This window comes from Coccinella septempunctata, chromosome X, assembly GCF_907165205.1.
Source record: "Coccinella septempunctata chromosome X, icCocSept1.1, whole genome shotgun sequence".
NCBI lineage: Eukaryota > Metazoa > Arthropoda > Insecta > Coleoptera > Coccinellidae > Coccinella > Coccinella septempunctata.
Window position 1 is genome coordinate 1,861,885 of NC_058198.1, and position 24,492 is coordinate 1,886,376.

The 24,492-nt window shown below is 38.7% G+C and overlaps 1 protein-coding gene across 1 annotated transcript; it reads right to left on the minus strand.

Moving 5' to 3' along the window:
- Window positions 1–24,492, minus strand: LOC123321464 (steroid receptor seven-up, isoforms B/C). The gene is made up of 5 exons (XM_044909081.1): window positions 23,854–24,492; window positions 21,260–21,409; window positions 13,709–14,172; window positions 13,537–13,618; window positions 1–1,894 (listed from the first exon to the last, which is right to left on the minus strand). The coding sequence occupies exons 1-5, from the start codon at window positions 24,167–24,169 to the stop codon at window positions 1,629–1,631; spliced, it is 1,278 nt and encodes a 425-aa protein (XP_044765016.1). The 5' UTR covers window positions 24,170–24,492; the 3' UTR covers window positions 1–1,628.

Sequence of the window (24,492 nt, forward strand, 5' to 3'; positions counted from 1 at the left end):
TTATAAATACAGTCATGTTTATTAACTCTCTAGATATGTACAAATCTTTACAATTGGAAGAAATCATTAATTCTGTTATTCGTTGACCTTCGATTTCTCCTAGAATAACTTACATATTTGGAAAACCTGGTTATAAAAAAAAAACTAGGAATCGAGTATATATAAATTGCACTAGAACTAACAAATATGTATTCGAAATTTTACTGGTCTCTTACGATTTAAACATCAGTCAAAATTCGAAAGCATCAATCATTTTATGACACAATCTTTGAACTGAAGCATTCGACAGGTACTTCTAAAAAAGTCAAGTATAGGAACAATTCGATAAGTTTTCAAATTCGTTATCGAATTACCGGTACAAGTAAAGATAACGAGTACATACAGATGTTTTCATTTCTGAAATGATTTCATGTTCGAATTACCAACGTATGTATTCCTTACCATATCACCTTTGAACCATCTTCTCCAGTGTGTGATAAAATTCTTGTTTAAACTTAAAACGTGAAAAAAATCATTCACTTACTTCCAATATTCTGAATATTGTACGAAGTTATGGTGAATCTGAGTATAAGATCAACTGGCCACCTAAATTTAAATATGTATATTCATATACAGACATCAGTGAATCAGGACAATATTACAATCATAACAACATCATAACAACCTATAACAAATAACCAAAAATCATAAAAAAAACAAAAATTGACTAAACATATTATGACACCAGCGAAGAAATGCCGAGTTATCCGAAACAAAATATCGAAATACAATTTCGTCAAATAATTAGGGTATGCTATAAACAGTTCGATATTTCGTAATCGAGAAATCTATCAACAAGTAGAAATTCATAAAGCATTTCATTGATGTATAAATAATTTATCTCACGCGATGGCAAGTTTCGAAAATCAAAAACTTCATGAGGTTTCGTAACTATAATAATATATACATATGGTACAATTTGCCAATAAAATATGTATAAGTGGACTAATAATACACAATAATGATAAATTTAAAATAAAAGTTTTCATTTGATTCGATATAAAAAGGAACATTTTCTGTTTTGACAGAGTCAATTCGGCCATTTGTGATGATGATCTGATTCCACTCTGAAAATATCAAGGATATACCATTGAAAGTTTCTAGAAATCACACATCCATCTTTCTTTCTTTAGTGGGGAAGAATAATTTATGCTTATTTCATTGCTCCTTACAGTACTGCAATACTCAGGAAAAGTTCGATATAAAATGAACGTTTTGTCAGAGGATAACATTGAAGGGTTTTTTTTCTCTAGTGGGGAATTTTGTTCGATGTTTGGGCCAAAATAATTCATTGTTCCTTTAAGTACTGCAATACTGAAGAAAAAGGGAAGAAGGATTAATGAGTTTGAGTGGAATAATTTTCGATTTTGATATATGTCTTTGTTTCGATCATTTAGGAGATTATGTTTGAAAATATGTGATTTTCAGGGTTTTTTCTGACCCGTTGTTCTGATATGTCACTCTGAAGTTAACTCTGCTCAAGATGTCCGTTCGTAGAGCAAAATATTTGGCACTTTATCGCACAATCGCGAATACCACCCACGTATGAAAAAAAAAGTTGACTAGTATACCTAGTATAGCTTCAAGTATCACATGTACGGCCAGGAAAAACTGCTGCCTGACAGAAGCATGTCTCTTATGAGTGTTTCAATCGGCGTTTTTCCTACAAGCCTAACGAAAAACAATTGTTCTATGACTGCGGAACTAACTGTCCTAAGACTCGGAAGCCTCAACAGCAACTTTCCGAATCTTGTCGGCTGATTAGGATACTGAGATCTGCAGTATTCTTCTAGGGCACACTGGGACTTCTCTTGGATGGATTCTATATGGGCGACATCGCTGAGGCCGCAGGCATCTGCAAAAACATGAACGACTATTGTAAATCCGAAAATTTCATCTCGAAGTCCGATTTTGAACAGAATATGGATATAAAATTGACATTTCTGAGTTCTGAAAATAATAGTTTCAAGGGAGAGCATCTTGGTCCACTGCTTCTAATCAAAACAGATATTTTTCAAGGCTGTTATATCTCATTCATTAATCAATTCATTTGAGCTTCAAGTACTGAACCGATATGATGAAATATTATTTCTTTATCTCTTTCGGGGTCCACAGGGTATCATTTCGAAACAATCAACAATCTATATCCGTGAAATTAAAGTCCATAGAATAACTTATTCCCATCAGCAACCTAAAAAAATAGTTGGGGGAGAGTGACGAAATTGATGAAATCCGATATATACAGTGTCAGCCCGTAGGGTTTCCTAAAAAAGGCATAAATTATAAGAAGATAATCTTATCTTGGCATAAAGCAATAACTGCGTCCATATCAACCAGCCAACTCCACAAGATATCAGTGGAGAATACAGTGGCGTGGACATAATATATCAACTTGATCCCCCCTGTGATAATTTTTATTTATATATACGTACGAGCGGGTTTTTATTGGAATTAAACGTGAAGGGAAGGATCTATTAGATACTCCAATACGTCAAATATGAAATCAGCAGCTATTTGGAATGATTAATGAGTTATTATACTCGAAATAAATAATAAACCTATTATTCATTTGGAAGCGATCACAACTATTCACAGTTCTCGTTTGAGGCACGTAGATTTAAAAAACGATGGAAACTCTTCCATGATTTCTGTTGGAAAACTCCTGGATGAAATCTGGATTCGGGAGATTTATTCTTGGAAATAGTAAATAGGTGTTGGGGTGGGGTGTTGAGTGTTAGAGATCGATATTATTAGAGGGGGTGGCGACGCCACTGGGGTGACCACTGTCCTGGATCTTTCAGCGTGGTGAACCCGCGACCCAGGTCCTATATCTTCTGCAGGTCTGAGTCTCAAGTAATGCTTGATTGATTCGGACTAGTTTTTTCGATTCTTTTACCGAAGTGCAGATAAATCACAATGAAATACTGCTCGGGGTGGCCTGGGGTGCATAACAAAGTAGCTCCCGACTTTTCCAGATCTGATTTTTGGCGAGGCAGCCACCCACTTTTTGTCCGGACTCAAATTATATTTGATATCGCTTTCGAATTCTCACTCCATTAAAACTCGCTTATTTTGAATTGTAAAGTATTATTTAAATATTAATAAATCCGTCGGAACTTGAATGCCACATAACAAACTTGCGAATTAGCATTTCCGACTGGCGTTGGATTTATACGTGACCGACAAAAACTTTCTCTTCGTTTCTGTTTCTTCGATTTTGTGGCCGACAATTGCCCGCTGATTTTCCTTCTTCAATCCAGTTGCACCCCCATTTATCATCTCTTCTGCTCCTGAACATCTCCTCTTATCCTGCCAATAAGTTAATTAATTGCATTCTACATTTACAGCCCAACTTTCACGATCAATTGCTTCGAGGGTGCTTTCCCCTTTCCTGATGAAATCATAAATTAATTCAACCAGATGATTGTGGAGGATACCCCCAAAAAACGAATAAAATCAATCCATGACATTCTCAGCTGAGTGCTATTGGGAAAAAACTTCAATTATTTCTCCAGATGTACACACCTGTGAAATGTGCGTGCATTCAGTGAGAGAGCATTATTCTGGAATTAATGACAATCCGAATCTTGGCGTGGAGGCAAAGTGGAAACAACTGCTGCCAATTATTATTAATTCAATAGCTTGTCATAGTCGTCTCGTCATTCAAACAAGCTATGCAAATTCCGGTCGTCAATTCTTGATAACAATCGGGACAATTAAAACTTCTTAATGTAAAGCATTTTACGTAGCAGACAGAGACTTAATGAAAGGATTTCGAGTTTCAGACTTATCCTTTCGATTGTGCTCTGCCAACTTCGGCGCGTCTCAATTTCAAAGATTGCGACATCAAACACTAATTCCATTTTGCAATTGGCAATTCATGCTGCGCCACTTGGAACTTTACCCCAAATTTTACGACGACACTGTGTGCAAGCAACTGATACCAGAAAGGATCCAGCATTCAAATATAGGCAGATTTTTTTCGTACATATCTAGTACTGCTGTAAAAATGAATATTTAATTTAAGATACCCATCGGTGTTATTTCTGGAGTGGCCTTTTTCTGGAGTGCACGAAAAGATGCACCCTAAGACGCGACGCTTCTTATAATAGACATGATTACCATGGAAGGAATTGGACGTATTGCAAAAAATAACCTATTATAATGGCTATTCCACCGTTAATTACTTTCTGCGATCGAAATAGAACCGTAATGGTCGTTTGTATTCTATCCGTCAACGTTTAGAGGCAACTTTAATTCAGAACTGTCTCAAATTCTCGCATAAATCGAAATTTGAAACCACAAGATCGTTGACGAGGCCTTATAAATGTCTTCGGTGGGCTAGTTGGTAAACATTAACGAAGAGACAATAAAATGAAGATAATGGATGATTATTCGACATTCTGCTTGTAATTCGATACTTCTTAGATTTCCCTGTGTTCCCAAGGATCTTTTCAGAGTGTTCTAGTCTTGGAGAATTCCTCTAGAGTGGTTCAATACCGATTTTTTCCTTTTCCTGTAAATTTTTCATGTAGATACATTTACCTACACCACAGAAGGGTTGTGAGCCAATAAAAGGAGTTTGTGGTCCTTTCCTGGCAAGCGTATTGGCTTTATTTCCTTTGATTTCGATGATTTGGGTGACCTAGAACCCATGCTTGAAAGACCTTATTATCCTTGCCTAATTCTTTGAGTTTCCTCACTCGACTCAGTGTTTTAATCGTAGGCCTGACTGTTTTTATGTCTTTCTAGGTTTATTTCTATACATTTCGATTGCAAATATTTGTGCCTGAAAGACTAGGGATAATGAGCATCTTCATCAGTTGCTTGTTCACTGGAAAAATTAGGCTATGAGATCATGAGATGGACTTAGTCAGAGAGGTCCATACAGGCTCTCTGATTCCTAATTATTCTGCCATCACCTGTTTTACTGGAGATACGGGAATCGATTTCGACTTTTTTCTTGAATATTTCTATTTCTTCAGTGTTCGTTACAAAAGAGGCAGTGAGAAAACCAACAAGGTATAATAAAGTGATATCAGCACAATAACCTTGACGTGTCGTGACGAAAGTCAAAATCTGCACAAATTGCCTGAATAGTTAAACATCTGGTGATTATCGTCCTTCCTTTGTGTGGTCTGAGAGGGCGGAGCCCTAGTTTTTCGGTTATTCCTATATAATCACATTCTTCGGCCTATTCATCGTCCTAATCGGCGTGACAGACCGCTAAATAGGTGCAGATTTATCTGCTCTATTTCTTTCTCAACTGGCATTCCTTCCAATTCCATAAAAACTTGCCATCTGCTCTGTCATTGTTTAAAAATTAAATCGTTACGAATCTCTGGAACTATGCCTATATTCGAAGTTTCGTAAAATTTGGGGGGAGCAATTTATTTAAATTTCCCCGCACCTGATGTCTGACGTCTTAATTATGGACCCTTCTCATTCTGATAACCGGCTCCACTTTCAACGCTTCATGATTTCCTTTGAACGATGTCGCTATGAATCTGAGCTCTCGAAGGTGATTTCAGTTTATGATCGTCACAGAAGAAAAAAATCGACAAACAAAAAGGGCTATCAGAGAAATATTTCTTCGTTCAACTTTGGCCATTGTTGTAGCTCCCAGATTATCACGGTTAAACGCGTGCACAGCCACCGCAAATATCTCTCAGCATTGCTTTTGCGGTGAGATCGATAGTAACTTTTTGGCAATAATAGTGCCATTCGAGGGGTGCAATATGTTGTCTAGAGTTATGACTAATCTGACTTTTTAAGGGGGATTCCCCCGCAATCTACATAGAGCAAAAATCACGAGGGGTGAGCCGCGTAATGCGACTATATATTGTCGTTCCAGATACTCGTGCAGAGCTGCTACTCCGGATTATTCTTTTTCTACCTCTGAGGCGAAAGGTCACCGGGGGTTAATTGTCGATATTTATCGTCCAAGAGGGACAACTTATTTTCAAATATACTAAAATATGACCTTTGCTTAAGGTCAAATACCACTTCAAGCTCACGGTTCAGTACGTTAGCGAGATTCCTTTAGAACTTAATATGTCATTGCTAACAACGGGCTCATGCCAAATAGCATAATAAATCTTCATACCCAAATGCCTGTCATTTTCCCCAATCGCGAGATGGTGAAAGAATTCTTGAGAGAAACGAAAAGTGGGAATAATTACACAACTTCAAATGAGCCACTATACAGGGCGAGTCTTTGACTCGTGCAAATATTTCAACAGTAGATTCTTGAGGTCAAAAGAAACACATTTTTCCTTTACCATTTTTTCCTAATCGTCTCGGTTCAAAAGATACAGGCTGTTGAAAAACCATAAAACATGTTATTTTTAGCTGTATCTCACAAACGGTTTTATCGAATGAAATGAAATTCGGAATGTAGTTTTTCATTTATTTGATGAATCTTTTTCGAACACAAGATATAACCTACGTCTTCCAGTTTTCTCATTATGACCATTACGTACCATAAAAATACCAAAAATTCAAAGATCCCAACGCTTGAAACCAAATTGGACGCTATCTAATTTATAATTGAACGTTTTGCAAAATAAAAGTATTCTTCATATTTTCTCGTATAATGCGCCGTTTTCGAGTAATTCAAAAATTAAAAAATACCAGTGAAATTTGAAAAATTGGGTATTTTGGCTGAATACAACTCTGTTTAAAAGATCCACAGATGTGTAGTGTCACAGATTTAGCTAGTTATTCTGAAGGTAATTTTGTTTTTCCAGGGTTGGCACAGCTCATTATGAAAACTCAAAATGGCCGTATCTTTTTATCAGGGCCGAATCAGAAAAAATGATATAGGAAAAAAGTGTTTCTTCTGACCTCAAGAATCTACTGTTAAAATATCTTCAAAGGCTCACCCTCTATAATAGGGAATGCTCAGGGTGAAGCTGATATTGAGCATTCCAACCCTTTCAAAGTTATAAGACTTCGCCTTTGCCATATACTCATGACCTTGCTGAAATGGTCCTCTCAGCTCTAGGGTCCAATGCCCGACTCTTCAGGGTTGAGAATTGAGAAATAAAATGTCGACTCTGGTCCATTGGCGGGGTTGGTTTACCCATATGGCGAAAATTCGTTGTTGTTAGAACTGAAACCAGTAGAAACGTTCCGGCTCCAACGAGGAAGGAATATTTGAGACCTCGTCGGAGAGGAGGATGCAGGGGAAGACGGTGGTTATCGCGAGGGCCATCTTCTGTTACGAGTGTCTGGGAGACGATATCTGACCCCTATTATATATTCAGAGTGTGTTTTCCGTGGAAAGCCGCTTACGGTTTAGATGGTCGGTGGTAACCAGCGAGGTGTAGAACACCGGAACGTAGCAGCACATGTAATTTGTGTCAAGTCAGTTGTGGGTACAATGAGAGCTGAACATAATTGAAGGTTATGTTGTACGAACATGGACTTGCAGAGCGGTTCGAAGATATGCCCGACTGCGGCCGTTGACCATCTCGAGAACACTCGACACGGGGTCAGAGGTACCAACTTTCAGATCAGGTGTACCGGCGTAGAGGAATTCGAAGCGAGAGCCGCAGATTGAAATTGCGGACCTACAAAATCGTGGGTGAAAATCACAAGGCACACACTCATTTATGGAGGTCAATGATAACGATGAAGATCGGCGGAATTTTAAATCAACGCCATAACTTTGAATATTACGGTGCCTCTGGCTCACTGGGGCCTATGCTTGAAATCGATAGGATCCTGCGTCATCACCTTCTGTTATAGACTTTCCACCAACATGATTTTCATTAGGATGAGCCATTCAAAGTCGAAAAATTAAGTTTTGGTAGCATCTAACTCAATTATCAAACCCTATCGATCGATCGGAATCAAACCAATGGACAGAATTTAATAGTCCCAATCCCAGATCGATCACAAACGGACCTGAGGAGTGCCATCATTAAGAAACGCTAACCATAACTCATTACCCTAGCATATCGGACATATTCAGCCCAGTGTCATATTTCAGGGGGGTGGAAGGTGACCGGAGGAGTCTGCGGGCTGCCCTGTCCGCAGAACTCACCAGATTATTCACCCTCGCTTTCTCTCGAGGCGACATCCCCAAAAATTAAAAGCCGCAGATTTGCACTATGCTATTATAGGGAGGCTGCCACCCTCTCGTCGTCCTAGTTTTGTTATCACGGGAAAAACTAAAGAATCGATACCGGGGTCCCTCTGAGCAATGTTTTTCCTGGTTGGGACGCGTACGTGCTCAGCACGTGCTGTGCACAAACTGGCATTGATTGAAAGTCGAGATGACATCGCATCTACGACGGAATCATAATCGAATTTGGTTATACACGCTTGCCTCATTATTTTCAGTAATGAATGTTCGTATTGAAGAAAATCAGAGGGAATTGTCACAAAGTATCAGAACATGAGTACATGAAAAAGGGTTTATCATCAGTGATACAGAAAATGATACACTCAAATCAAAAATGAAAAAATGGTTTACCTTAAGTGATACAGAAAATTATGCACTAGAATCAGGAATGAAAAAAAGGTTCACCTTTAGTGATGATACAGACAATGATACACTGGAATTAGGAATTAAAAAAGGGTTTACCTTCAGTGAAACAGAAAATGATGCACTAGAATCAGGAATGAAAAAAAGGTTCACCTTTAGTGATGATACAGACAATGATACACTGGAATCAGGAATTAAAAGAGGGTTTACCTTCAGTGAAACAGAAAATGATGCACTAGAATCAAGAATGAAAAAAAGGTTCACCTTTAGTGATGATACAGACAATGATACACTGGAATCAGGAATGAAAAAAGGGTTTACCTTCGGTGAAACAGAAAATGATGCACTAGAATCAGGAATGAAAAAAAGGTTCACCTTTAGTGATGATACAGACAATGATACACTGGAATTAGGAATTAAAAAAGGGTTTACCTTCAGTGAAACAGAAAATGATGCACTAGAATCAGGAATGAAAAAAAGGTTCACCTTTAGTGATGATACAGACAATGATACACTGGAATCAGGAATTAAAAGAGGGTTTACCTTCAGTGAAACAGAAAATGATGCACTAGAATCAAGAATGAAAAAAAGGTTCACCTTTAGTGATGATACAGACAATGATACACTGGAATCAGGAATGAAAAAAGGGTTTACCTTCGGTGAAACAGAAAATGATGCACTAGAATCAGGAATGAAAAAAAGGTTCACCTTTAGTGATGATACAGACAATGATACACTGGAATCAGGAATTAAAAAAGGGTTTACCTTCAGTGGAACAGAAAATGATGCACTAGAATCAGGAATGAAAAAAAGGTTCACCTTTAGTGATGATACAGACAATGATACACTGGAATCAGGAATTAAAAAAGGGTTTACCTTCAGTGAAACATAAAATGATGCACTAGAATCAGGAATGAAAAAAAGGTTCACCTTTAGTGATGATACAGTCAATAATACACTGGAATCAGGAATGAAAAAAGGGTTTACCTTCAGTGAAACAGAAAATGATGCAGTAGAATCAGGAATGAAAAAATGGTTGACCTTTAGTGATGATACAGACAATGATACACTGAAATCAAGAATGAAAAAAGGGTTTACCTTCAGTGATACAGAAAATAATACACTAAAATCAGGAATGAAAAAAGGGTTTACCTTTAGTGATACAGAAAATGATACACTAAAATCAGCAATGAAAAAAGGGTTTACCTTCAGTGATACAGGAAATGATGGAATCAGGAATGAAAAAGGGTTTTGCTTCAGTGACGAATTAAAATTTTGTTTGGGGATGAGTTATAGCAGGGCAAGGGGACGATGTGGTGACAATTTTCTCTGGAAAGGCATGTGCACTGCACTGTTGAGTTAGGGTGTGGGGGGCGATTATTAAATTATTTCCCCTTTGCTTTTTATAGGAGGCAATATGACTGCCCAGCATTATTGGTAGCACCCCTATACCTTCGGAAGCAATCCATTTTTCCAAGGAAATAATGATTGGGAAGCAATCGATCAGCTCATGCATACTACATATGTACATACATCTTGGATAAAAATTGGGTTCTTATGGCCCTATTTTTGATCCAACAATTATTGGAATGTTCCAATTGCAACTATACTTGTTCAAATTCGAGTATCACTTGGGTGTATGTCCTCATTTGAATGTCAGAGATTTCGCTATTCCAGTGTGTCGATAAAAAGGCGAAAGACGTGGAATGATAATGGTACGTTCAAGGAGAGATCATTTTCGGTACCATCTAGCAAGCAGAGTTAAAATTGAAGATCGGTATGCACCTAAGTCCAGAGTAGAGTGCCTTTTGTCGGTAGGCAGGTTAGGTTACGAAAGGTCGTGACTTTGCGGTATGCCTGGGGCCACTAGAGACGTAGGGGGGAACGCAAGGGGGCCCCTTTTCCCCGTCTTCGCCGGCAGCTGAGCCACTTCGCCGCTACGCTCAGCCCTAGAGGTCAGATCTTGCAGATAACGCCGCACTCTGTTGCCTTTACTTACACAATATATTTATACCTTCTCGACCGAATGGGTTGAGATAGTGCCCCCGAAACTAATTCAGTGCGCTGATTACCCCCTACTAATCAATTTCAGCACGTATTATGATCTGGGTATAAATCTGGGGTTACAATGCGGAGGAGATATCATATTCAATGGGCTTCTCGACTCTCCATTCCATTCGCATCGGCCTCAATTTATACGGAATCAATTTATTACTAACTTCTTCTTATATTCGGATCGAGCGCAAGTTCCGAATGATGTACAAATTACGAAATATTGGGGACGAGATACGAAATGAACAAAAAGAACCGACGAAAGTGCTGACACGAAAAACCTCCGATTTGAAATTACCAGAAGAGGCTCAAGAAACGAGATGATCTGATAATCGTCAATCTGCGATTTCTTTCACAAGAGGGGTGGGTTTTCCGCAATTGAGGGAAATGATTCAACAAGCCCAGAATCTGCTTGTATAATTTCCATTTTTCTGACCTGTGATCAATGTCCTTCGTATGCGACCGTGAAAAATTGGACTGCAAGCTTCAAAAGAGGTAAATTTTCCATTGAAGATGATAACCGATCGGGAAGGCCAGTTTCTGTGTCAGTTCCCGAAAATATCGATGCAGTTCATGACATGATTTTATCAGACCGTCTAATTGGGATAAAACGGATATCTGAAACACTGAATATTTCGAACGAACGCGTTCATCATATAGTTCACGTCAATTTGGACATGAGAAAAATTGCTGCAAAATGGATCCCCAAATGTTTGAATGTTGACCAAAAGCGTGCAAGGGTAGAAGCATCGCGTTCGATCTGTGCTCGATTTGAAAACGATGTAGACTTTTTAAACCGAATTGTCACTATGGATGGGACTTGGTTACGTTTCTACAATCCAGAAACAAAGCAACAATCGATGGAATGGCGTCACTCTGGTTCTCCAAGACCTAAGATGTTTCGTGTCCAAAAATCGGCTGGAAAAGTTCTTGCCTCAGTTTTTTGGGGTTGCCATGGAGTAATCATGATTGATTTTTTGGATAAGGGTAGAACAATAACCGGAGATTACTATTCGACATTACTGACTACTCTACGGGAAAAAACTAAAGAGAAAAGACGAGGAAAGCTACTCAAAGGTGTTTTTCTTTTGCAGGACAACGCCCTTGCACTCAAATCTCATGTTGCCATGCAAAAAATTCGTGATTTAGGGTTTGAATTACTAGAACACCCCCCTTATTCACCAGATTTGGCACCATCCGACTATCATCTCTATCATCTATCATCTCCTCAACTGAAAAAAAGTTTAAAAGGTCGTAAATTTTCTTCCAACGAGTATTTTGACATTGAAATTTTGTTTGGTTCTATAGTCGGCTAAGAATTTTTCAATATATCCTCGTACAATGTACAGAACAATGTTCGAACCTGAGTCAGGAGTTAAATAGAATAAAATTTCCGGGCACAACTGCTGCTTTATGTATACTCAAGTAATTTTGTGGATATATTTATCGTTATTTGTCATACAGCTGGTGTTTTTCAACAATTAAACTTCGCTACATTTGTAATTACCCCGAAGAGAGTTTGTAAGTAACACTTGTCCTTAATTGTTCCCGACGATGAACATTTTATTTCTTTATTCGTTGCCGCGCCCTATAATTGACTAATTACAGAATCTTCAGCGCTAGTTAGGAACGTCATTCTCATAGGAATTTTACAAGGGAGAACGGATTGATTCTTCACGTAGACGGAGAGGCATGCAGCCAGCTATCGATGTTTATAGAACCTATAAAACGAACATTAGACAATAGGACAATTTTTAAGCAGATCCTGAAGTTTTATAAGTTGGATTCATTGAAGCAAATACACATACAGTTGGGATTGGATTTCTGCAGCCGAAACTGAGAAATGCAATTTGTCTGAAGCTTCACAGGCATCTCGAGCCGATGGTCTAGTCCTAGATGTTATGTGGCTACGAACCAGTATGTTACGATTGCTATAAATCCTTGCTAATAGCTCCGAGTACAATGGCAGTTCGAGTCTCCTGAATCTGGCGATACGCCTTTTCAATGTTGCCCGCAAACTGGGACACCTAGCTCAACAAGGCTCAACTCGTTAGAAATTCATCGATAGCCCCCGCTTATCTTTCATCCAGGATCATTCCGGCTCATTTGTTTGTTTATTAATTCGACCGAGCTCTCTTGATACATTCATGGACAAAGCACATGTCCTTATCTGCATATCATCAGGACTTCTGATTTTCGATATTATTCCCTTGTAAGTCCACAGTTATTTCAATTCTCCCCATGTGAATGATGAATATTACCCCATTTTTTCCAGAGACTGATTCAGTGCGATCATTATGAATCTGGGAGAAAAGGTGGCAAGGCATTATTTCAAGGAGGGCGTTATGAGGTAATTCGAGTTAGAAACAGTGGGACCCCCAAACCATATAGTTGTCTCATTTCGCTCTCAGCGGCATACCTCCGATCCAAACAATGGGGCTGATATAGCAGCACATCAAACCCCAAAATTATCTCATGGTCAGATCTGCGTGTCACGGGGTTTTGCTAATAAAATTACGTGGTAATCAACAGCCAGGCCTGTTCCCCAACCGAAGAACTTAGCGCTTCAATATTCCTCCAATTTACCCTCATTTATTCGCACAAATGGAATTTTCATGAATGAAGAAGATAGTACGTAACAATCCACAGTTCATTATATGTGTGGAATTGTTTGGATTTCCGTCAAATAGGTATACTTTTCAAGGGTTGTCAACTACCTCCCTGTGCCCTAGCTCAACGAAACGTAAAAATCAATATCCCTCTCGTAATCTCTCATTGAGGGATAAAAGCCTCTTAGGCACGTTATCTAGCTGAGAATAATGATCTTTCAAGCCCATCGAGTTGGCTACTGATTCATAAAAGACTGAAAAGAGTAAAGTGTCATAGAGATTAAGATTTTCATTACCCCCCCACAGGCGTCAGAAGATTATGGAAGTGAGGATTGGACTCACCTGTAGTGAAGAGAACTATGGCTTTTAGACAAGAGTACTCAGCAGAATCCACATGCAGAGCTTTCAGCTTCTCCACTTGCTCCTGAAACAAAAAAACGATATATATCAGTGAGGGAATATAAAAAAAAATCAAGATGTAGATATATGGAAGAATTGAGACATGTATCATTACCTGAAATATCCTAATGTGATCCATGAACTGTACAACCCTATCGGCACACATCGGGGATGCGTGTAGTCCAGCGGCAGCGATCAGTGGCGCAACATGAAGGGGCATCGAACACTGACTGGCATTTAACACAAACAGTTCAGACCAGACTAACCTCAGCAGGGCCACCTGATCGGTTACTTGTAGATCTGGAAAGAATGGTATATTCCGAGCCCACTCAACCGCGGAAAACAGCAACCTCGCCGCTAATTCACAAATATTGTCGATACCCATAATATTGTTCGCTTGTATACACTGCCCATACCTACTCGTGGGGTATGGTTCTGCACGTAGCAACAAGGATATGTAACTACTGAGGTATGTGTGATTGCTTAAAGACGTTGTTACTGAGTCTGTCGAGTTCAAGAACTGATTAGAAAGTCCAGGAAGCGCTGGCTGAGAAGGAGGTACTCTTCCTCGTTGGACGGCTGGAACAAAGTTTTTGGATTTAGATTTAACAGGTGCAATTTTGCAGCACAAGGTGATTCGGAAATTTCCAGCACCAGAATATGTGGTCTTTGTCTAATGATCTCCTGTCCAAAAACACATATTAAGGGTGCTATAACCCTCAAAATCTGCCTAGCTATAATCATTTTAACATTTTAAGGGTTATTCCTTCATATTTCTGATTCACCTTGTATATTTCATCGTTTGCTCGAGCACCAGTGTGTCTCAGCTAACAGTTTCACACTTTCTGCTCATGATAAGTATTGAATAAAAGTATTTCTTCTACAATTGACCCTATCGACACAAAGTTTTAGAGTTCAATCAAGAAAATAAACGTGCTGTAAAAGAATTGACGAGAATACTGACAAAAAACAATTGTATAGTGAAAATATCCAGATTTCCCTTCATTTCTTGAAACAATGTATCATTTTAAGGGAGGCTTTTGAGCCACATGACTCATCCTCTTCTTGGGTAGCTACTGATTTACAGAATTGTTTCTTCTTCAAAGCCAATAAGCTGGATCTAAGATAATACCACAAAGCCAGTCATCTATGACTTGTTTGTCATGCTCTGCTCATCTTCTAGCCTTTTTCGTGGTAATTACTTTGCCTTTCACCGATTTTTTTTAGTAATTATCACATTTTCGATACTGGATGTCCAATCATCTTCTCAAATATTTCAACGTGGAAAGCAAGAGTTTTGTAAGTTTCTAAGCCCACTCTGCTTCGGTCAATTTTCGTGAGAATTCCATCAGTTATCATCGGAGGAGTCAGCCTGTACTGTAAGAGCGTTATGGACACTTGTATGCGCTATACCCATAACTCGGAAATAGATTGAAGAACAGGTTCTCAGGTGATACAAACTTCGGAATGTAGTTTTTTTGTGTGTCACACTTCATCTCGCAAGGTTTGTAGGTTATGAGCTATAAGTTCACACTAAATGCAAATATACTTTTCGCAGTTAGATTCACGATAACCATTGCGTCAAAAGCGAAATATCAGGCAGTGGCTGAATTTTTTTGCATAGGGAAATAGGGTGTGGAATCTGTTCTAAGGATCTTGATTTATCGGGTCGAATCAGTTCTCCACCATTCGACGGTCTAAGGTTTTCGGTACAACCCTAATGCCGTTATCTAAAATAACATCATACCCTTATAATTGAGGGGAGGTGTTGAAGGGCATTGTGGCAGGTATTTAATCCGTACTAAAACTCGAATTGTACTCCCTACAAACCTGATCCTTCGGTGGTTTGGGGAGTTTTTGAGTTATAACGTCATGCGAGAGACAAGTCTCGGATTTCTCAGTTCAGAAACCATTTTTCACAGTTATATTTCGTGAGAAATACGATTTCTAGGTAATGAGGGGTGAAACATCGGTGATAATTAATTTTCTTCATGGACATATATTCATCCTGTGAAGAAATGTGATAGTTTTGAGCAGAATTTGTTCATAAACTCGAAATTCATCTTCAATTTGTTTTATTTCATCCTTTTGCCTTCATTCGTGTTATGATCTCAATTTTTTTTCGTGTGGTTGCTTCATTTTGTTGGTCTCATCATTGGTGGGTCAACAATCTCCAAATTTGGAGATATTAATCAGAATTTCGCTATAAAATCTGTTTAGAAGTATCCAATGATACTCAAGTAATTGAAACAAGCTCAAAACTGGCGTAATAAAATTTGTTCTTTTTATGTTGATAATATCTTATCTTGTGTTCAGTTCAGGACTTGGCTGGTTCTTTGATGGTATACTACGGTGTTGGTCGCGTCAGCTTACTGTATGGTTAGAGGGGTCAGGGTCAGAAAAGGTCATTTCCCACGATAAACGTTCTCTTCGCAGCAAGTAAAGGCTAACTTGGATTCATATAATTCTCTAAGAGCAATACTGGTCGCACATACCCTATCGGTACATATTTGTGGGCGGAGAATCGCTTTTTGAACAAAAAAGTTAATTTATTTCGTGAAATATTCTGATTTTTGAGGTTCTACGAACTTAAAAATAGTTATAATGACGGAAAGAGCAAATATAATATATTTCGAGTGTCTTCGGGGACAGAAATATGTATAGTTAGTTTAATATTAATAGTTTTTCGATGAACTACAAAGTATTATGAATAAAAAGGTCTTTGGAGAATCGAATAGCAATCAATGTTAATTCAAACGTCAAATATGATATAAATGATGCCAGACAGGCGTACAATTTGATTAATGATCAGCTTCTTTAGACCATTGACCTCTTTAACAGGCTAAGCCAGAAAAAAGTCCGATGCATGGGGTAAAAATGTATATGTAGAAAAAATCTTTACCTTCAATGTTTCATAAAGGTACTTCGACTATTTATCTTGAAAACTCGTTGCTATTTTTCGAAAAACTCAACATGTTCAGCCCTGATTCGAAAACTCCTCACCCAGTTACCTCAAATAAGCATAAAATCCACTTATTAGCGAGTTTTAAACGCGAGGCGCCTGTGGAATTACTCAATTTGGGAAAAATAACGATAGAAGACATCCTTGACCTGATCTTCGATACTCTCCTGCAGTTGCGTGGGCGTTTCTGAATGTAAAATGACGTCTATAAATTTTTAGTAGCGAAACAAACTCGTTTAGAATTTGGTACGGAGAAAGTATACAGAATGTCAAGATGAACAAATGAATAACCAAGGACCTGTTTCCTGTTCGATCGGCGAGATTAACTGACTGAAGAAATTGTCGTCGATTTAAATCGAGGGAAATTTCAGTTATTGAAATCCGGAGGAATTCAGTTACAGAGACTTCAACGATTGATTAAGCCATGAGCAGAGTCTTAGTTTCAAATATATATTCAAGAGAGGCACTTTCACAATAAGCCACGTGATGGGGATTCAATATTTGGTGGCACTAATTTCTGGACTCCTTTTTTACAATAGGTGGAATGTTTCACCCTTCTGGAAGATCGAGTTACTACTATTGACTTGTTTATGGTAATAGATAATGCAGAACCCGAAAAAAATGATACGAAATTCGAGAATCTTTCCTGGGCTTCTCAATAACAGAACGAAAATATTCAATTACAGAAAATTCAAAAGATTAAGGATCGTATGGAGAAATAAATCCTTGGGTTGGTGAGGATAAACAAAGAACCCTCAAGGAAGGGGGGAATTATGGTGTGTCCATTTAACAAGAGCGAAGATTACATATACATACTTTCACATAAGGCACGGTCAGGTAGTAAAGGAACAAGTTTTAGGGGTTCGCGATGCCAACGGATAGGTGACCAATGTCCAGTAGGATTTTATGCTAATGCGATCACGTCCAGGGGGACGAATATTTAAATGGGCCTTTCTTCTTCCGTGGGAACGAAAATATTGCAACCTGTATTGCACAGCCGTTACGTTTATGCGTGTTTACCTTATGCAATACCAAAAGTTCCTATACCCACCATCTGATACCTAAGCCGATCTCTAATCGCGTAGAAAAACCATATATAATCCGGAATTAACGACTTTTGACCCAAACGGAACAGAAGCAATTTGTTGATCCTCTTTCTCATTCGCTTATCAGGAAATTTAATTTGTGCTGGAGTTTAACCAGGAACGAAAGACGCATTCAATTTATGCCCCACGAAGATAAGCATTCATAATTTATCCCTCTTCGTTTCTCTAAACACTCAAAATCACACATGTTCATTACCCATACACATATAGTCCACATATACATCGAAGGATACGTATTTGCATCAGATTTTTTCAGGTGGAAATGTCAGTGTTATCCTAAAGAATTGGAAGTGTTTTTGGAAGATTCTTGGAGCCAACTTGAGCATGTGTTAGAAGCCATTCAACAAGCAGCAATTTCACATTCGAAACATATCTATGTGGAGTCAGTGAAGTAATTATTCAGCGCATGCACCGCATTGTAATCCCTTTTGGAAAACTGTCTTTGTTCGCCTTGGACTAAATATGTCCATTATTCGTGGTATCGTTGCAAAATGGCCAGACTATACACACAACTTGCCATTGTATTTCATTTTCGTTCTGAATTGAGACCCCTATACCACGCCGCCCCCAACCAACTCCATTTTCCTGTTTGGAAACAACCTGGGAGATAAGAGTGAGCCACTACCGGAAACAGACTTGGCCCACGTTTCGAAAATCTGAGTTTCCACTGGTCGCGTCCGTCATTCTGACCTATGTGTGGCTGCGATTATTCGAAATTTATTCTAGGTATCGTTGTTGGAATTTATATTCCAGGATAATGAAGGCTTCATGAACAACTGATAGGGATTGAGCTTAGGTACATTCACACTATGATTGATTTTGAATATTCTCAGATACATTTACTTTTATCGAGGAAAAACAAAGAGAATTATATCATTCTGAAGAATTTACAGCTAAGGGGTTGATCTTAATTGAAGAAGATGAATTGCTATATAATTGGGTCTCAGAAATTGAAGAATATTTGTTCTTTGTATCACAAGAATTGGTTTGTGCTTGAATCTTTTTTTTCATCATTTTTTTACAACATAATATATTTCGTCATTGCCAAAAATTATGGGATTCATCAACTGCTCGTTTCAGAGCATCGAATCACAATAAATCAAAGGCTCGTTAAAAAATAGAAAACCCATAAGAACTAAATCTCCAAGGATCTCAGGTTTCCGATGCCAGTTCTTTCTTTAGAAGCTCATAAAAGCTTGTAAGTGAAAAATTAAAAGTAACAGAGCCAATTTAACGCTACGAGCTAGCTCTCATAACGTAACACTGAAAGTATCGTATTACTTTGCGGCGATTCTAACTAATATGTCGACTAATGTAGCTGTCAATATTCAGGAATTATTTGTTTGACTTCTTGTGGAACGAAGGAGCTGACGTCATTCATAACCGAAAAAGAAACTTAGAATGGTTCGGTTTTATTGGAAATGATACGAGATTAAGGGTTCACCCACACCTGCTTTGTGAATGGATTCACATAGGGGAAAAGAAACTGAAGAAATGACCTAGATATATTCTTCAAATCTCATTATTTCCTATCATGAACGAGAAAAAGTATCAGGACGTGCCCGTGTGTGTCCAATTGCAGGCCCTTCGTACTGGCTTACGAAGGTACAGAGACCATTATTCAGCCTTTGCTCACCTTTAAACTCTACGTCATTCTATAATAATTCATTCCGATGTTTCACAGTAAACACGTTCGTATAGATAGCAACAAAGGAAATTTGAATTCAATATATCTCAACAATGGAACCATGGAAGAAGGACAATACGTTGGGAATATTTTTGATAAGCCTCAAGAGATTTACGAAAATAGCGTCTTTCTGGCACATCTTTAAGTATTCGGAATCCTTACTCAAGAATTTCCATTAATTTTTAATACCTCCCTGATTATTGACGTATGTGAGGAGGTGAATCATTGGCTTATTTCTTCAATTGGAATCCATATGCATGAACATGTGTCAGCTGAGGTCGATGAATTTTCGAGATTCAATACTAGAAGCGTTAGTGTGAAAATATGGAATCAGTTAAAAATTTCTCAAGACCAAATGGATGCACCGAGGTTGATGAAATTCAGAGATATAATACTAGAAAAGTTACTCTTTCGGAATATGTGTCATCTTCAGCTCTATGATGATTTTTCTGAGAGCTACGCTGGTTGAAAGTTGACTTTAGAAAAATTTGCTTATACTCGGAGGTTTTTCGTTTCCATCTTCCTAGATGCTGTAATGGGGATGATTTGTTTCAATGAATGGAAAAAAGGGATAATCCACGTTATGCCGAAGCTGACAATTGAATCAATTGATATATCCTATTGATAATCAATAGGTTATTTTAGCTCAATTTTGGAGTGGTCGCTGACGATCAAAAGATCAATTTCCCCTTGTGTTTAGGTATGCAGATCGACAATGACAATGGTTCGGATCTATTCTTATATTGCGGTAGGGTGAGGCAGGTAAGGTATAGGGAAATAATGTCTGGCAAGTGTACCAGAGGCAGATAGTTATGTTTTGTTAAATATCTGGTGGCACAAAGGGCGAATTGCACGGTTGGTAGAGCCTGGATATTTTCCCATATCGACTGCACCATTAATCTCAAGTCGCCGTTAATGTATGCAAGCGGTAAACGATCTTTTAGGTACGGGCTCGGCTTTGTTGGACCTTACGGTCAAGTATTTGTATATTAAACCGATCAATCATCCACAAGAATAGGGCCCCGTCCGTTTTACGCTGGCTTATACATACATGACTTCGGAATATTTCCATACAGGGAAAAGAAAGAACCCTCCACGCCAAACCTCACGAGTATGGACACCTTATTTTCATGGAAATGACCGTAAGTGGGGAAACTCTAACGGCCATAGCAGTTTGCTCACGAGAAAAGGATTTGTGACGTCTCGAACAGAAAATCTACATCAGTCTGTCCACAAAAAACGAACATTTCATTCATTATTAGAATTACTTCGAAATTTCTCGAATTATTGGCTAGTATCAATACGAGTTCCTGCCTCTTGAAAAATAGAGGAAAACTGATTACAACTCCTGATACAGAACGTCCAGAGAAAATTCATATATCCGAGATATATTCATCTTATTCTTGATCTTCATGAATTAATTAGTTGACCGTCATTCCTATAGAGAGTATTATAGAAGCTGCATAAATTATGCCCCCCAATTCGGCGGAGGCTGACTCCGGACCTGTTCGGGCTATTATAAGATGAAAGTGAGAATGTTTTTTAACCACAGCAGAAAAGATCTGCGTGTGCCCATTGTATAGACAATAAAACAGATCGGAGGTTACCTGCAGCTGTGTCTAATAGAGAATAAACGAGATGAAGGCACGGGTTTAAGGCCCCTTCTCACCTGTTGCGAAAGCAGCGAAAACAATATATTTTCATTTTTTGACCTGCTCTCACGATGGTCCTTGTTTTGACTCCTAACCCGATGAATGGGAGCGCTTAGGTGTTGACAACATAGTAAAGATACCAAAGGGAGATAAACTGATTTCCATAATGAATATCAATACTGTTTTAATCATCTACAATGAGCAAAACAATTCGGGCCAGCAAGTATATCCGAAGAGTTTCATAGAATAAAATATTTACCTTCTCTTCTCATCCCCATTTTCATGCATTTCTTGAGACGGCAATATTGACACTGATTGCGGTGGTGTTGATCTATTGGACAATTTCTGCTACCTCTACAGGAATAGGTTAAATTTCTACGTACGCTCCTTTTGAAGAACGATTTGCAACCTGGAACAAAGGATTGAGGCATGAAATCAAAAAGATACATACAATATATGCATTCGTTGAAAAGCATTATGGATAGTTTCAGGACTTCCTGAGCGAACAAGTTTTGTAGCATAAACCATGGTTGACGAAAAATAAGTGTTGGAGGCTTTCAAGATTAAAACTCAACTGATACAAATCGTTGGACTATGATTTATGGTACATAATGAACTGGCTTGCTCTGTACCGAGTTCCAGTAATTACTTTGAGGAAAATAATTAATCATGCGCGAGATATGTTCAACTTTCCACGTACACGGCTGAATAGCCATAGTTACCAATAAAATACCAATATGGGTATCTGATGTACTTCCGCGTTTGAACATTGAACATTAAAATGATAGAACTCGAGATTACAGCACAGCATTTATTAGTTATCAGAGGCAATATTGCACAGCCAACATCTATAAACCATTTTCGCTCAAAGCTTCTTCAGGCTTGCACAAGGGTTTCTCGTGTCATTATTTTCGATCACATTATTCCATCCATTTTAATATGGTTCTGACAAAAGTGGACTCTGCTTTAACTGTCAATGAATGATTACATTGATATGAATTATTCGATGTATTTCACGAGGTAAAATGAACTGACGTGTTTCAATTGTGCATCAAGACATTCGTTGGCTATAAGAATACCAGAATATGTTTTAATACTAGCTATAGATAATCAGTGAAAGGTTAAAAATCACTTGATCACAGGAAAACGAGGAAACTGTGAGCAAACTATTTGTGATGCACTTGGATAGTGGGTCAGGGTTGACTATGAAAGATTGCAATCAGTAATCAGTAAATTTTCTATACAATTTTTTGGGAAACACAACGAAAAATAGCGAAAAAAAAGAAAATACAAATCAAGTTAGTTATTGGTCATCCCCAGTCCAAATTTATATTTATATTTTTCTGATAGGAATAAAAAAATGGTGGTGAGAAAATTATAAAATGAAATTCAAGGATATGAATTTTTCCGAATGCTCGATATGCGAGCGCGTAAAAAAGGAAGAAAATCAGTTCGACTTAATTCCATTCAATTTATAGAACCCTATAGATTAGAAGGTTAAAAATAAAACCGGAATCGACGTTAATCTAGTGACTATCAACGTGAAAGAGAAATTATATGGTTCTACTTAAATTACGCTGATCCAGCATTAGTATTTCGCCAGCCCCTAACTTCAAAACGACAAATTCTCAATCTCATACATCACCGGAAAATACAAGGGGGAACCCACAATAAGTCACTTCTTCCTTCTCGTATAATTTATTTCGTTGGAGTTTGGGCGGTAAAAAACCTATTACTGTAGTATATCGCTATTTTAGTTATGTTGAATTTTAAGGATGAGGAAGGAAGGCAGGGAAAGAAGGGGATTGCTGCCTTCCAGATAGACACAAGGGAATGAATAATCATCAGGAATGTTCCTTGTTCCTTCAAAGATTTAATTGGAAAAATTCGAAGTGTGATAAACTTGTTATATATCCCATATCAAGAACCAGAAATGAAGGTGTTAAAATTGACTGAAGGATTCCTAATTTCTCAGATAAAAAGTCTGATATTTTCACTCCTTGAAGGTGATTTTGAGAGACAGTCATTGAGTGAGAATGCATGCAAATGGGTCGTCACCAGCATTTTAGCGTTTTACGATGTTAGAAATTCCCCTTTATAGGGCACAATTTTTCTTATCCTATCCCTTGAGGGCTGTGAAATCGTCACGGGAACGATGCTCGCGAACTTCCCTCAATTTTTTCACGATTCATCCTTGGATGAAGTGAGGGGACAAAGATGACACAAATCTCTTTCTCCACTGAAAACCGTAGAATTGGACGTCGCGGTTTGAGATAGGGTGACATTGGAGTATTTCAATTGCAAATCTTCGAACAAGAAGGGTTTCTCGAATGGGAAAGTCTTCATGGATCGGATTTCAAAATGCTGGTAGGTCGGAAAGGAAAGAGCAGTACATCCTGTGTCCGAACTAAGGTAGAAAAAGCCTTTCTGAAGAATGATTTAGCTGGCTTTCATTTCCTTCGAAGGAAAAGATCGCAAGATATGCATATTATAGGTGAATTGGATAGATAGATATTTAGCGTTGCCTAAAAAATAACAAGGGTTAGCAAGATTGATAATTTGTTAGGGTTTGAAATGATTTGCTGATGCACTTAAGGAGATTTTGAGATGTAGGTTCTCTTGAAGAATCTCACAAGCTTGAGTAAGCATTTAATCATTAAAATATGAAATACATAGGTGAAAGATGTAGAGTTGAGGTATGTGAAGGGTAGGCAATGGCTTTTTCAGTAGTTCCAAGGGATGACTAGGTATGAGGAAGGCACTTTCTGGAGTTTTCTCAGGATATGCTGGGTTGATTCCAGTTTTGGCAAGATTTGCTGAAGGGTTTTTGGTGGCATGGCTGGTGATATTTACCTTCACAAGTGAACTGGCCGTAGTGTTTTCCTGAACTTTTGTCGCCACATACAACGCACTCGATATTTTGGTTTTTGATATCCGCGCTGGCCACACTGGTCTGCGAATTTTGGGAGGGTGTCTGGCATTTGACGAGGCCGAGATCGGAGGTCTCCAGTCCGATAGGGTTGAGACCCTGGGCTGTCGGCGGCGGCGGCAAAGTGTTCAGGTTGGTCGCCGAAGGAAGAGCATTCAATCCATTTGGTATAGAGTTAAGACCCGTCTGGATGGGATTGACCAAGGAGGATTCGCGCCACGAGCTGGCTACCAGAGCCATGATTCGGCACTCACGCACTGCACATCACCGGCTAGGTCACCTGGGGCTCAGCAGTCACCGTCTTGAGCGGTTAGCACGTAGCCACAGACACGGAGGTTACAGGTCAATAGTTGGGCACACTCTGGTCTCTACTAGTGACCTTTTGAGCAGGATCTCGACACGACTTGGCCTGGGCGGTCCTGGGAGGGTCCTGGTTCACAGCCGGGTCACGATAGGCCACGGGGCGTGCCGTGGTGGGGAACGACGCCGAAAGAGGGGATGCTTTCACCACGTGCCTACCCGGAGTCACGTGGATTGTAAAACTTGAAAGCTCCCCCAACTCG

Bases quoted from the DNA above. Each gene is read 5' to 3' on its own strand.
- LOC123321464 (XM_044909081.1), bottom strand. From the start codon at position 24,169: ATGGCTCTGGTAGCCAGCTCGTGGCGCGAATCCTCCTTGGTCAATCCC. The intron at 14,173-21,259 runs GTAAATATTTTA...ACTTTGTTCCAG, and splicing joins AATGGGGATGAGAAGAGAAG to CCGTCCAACGAGGAAGAGTA. The intron at 1,895-13,536 runs GTGAGTCCAATC...ATGTTTTTGCAG, and splicing joins CATAGTTCTCTTCACTACAG to ATGCCTGCGGCCTCAGCGAT.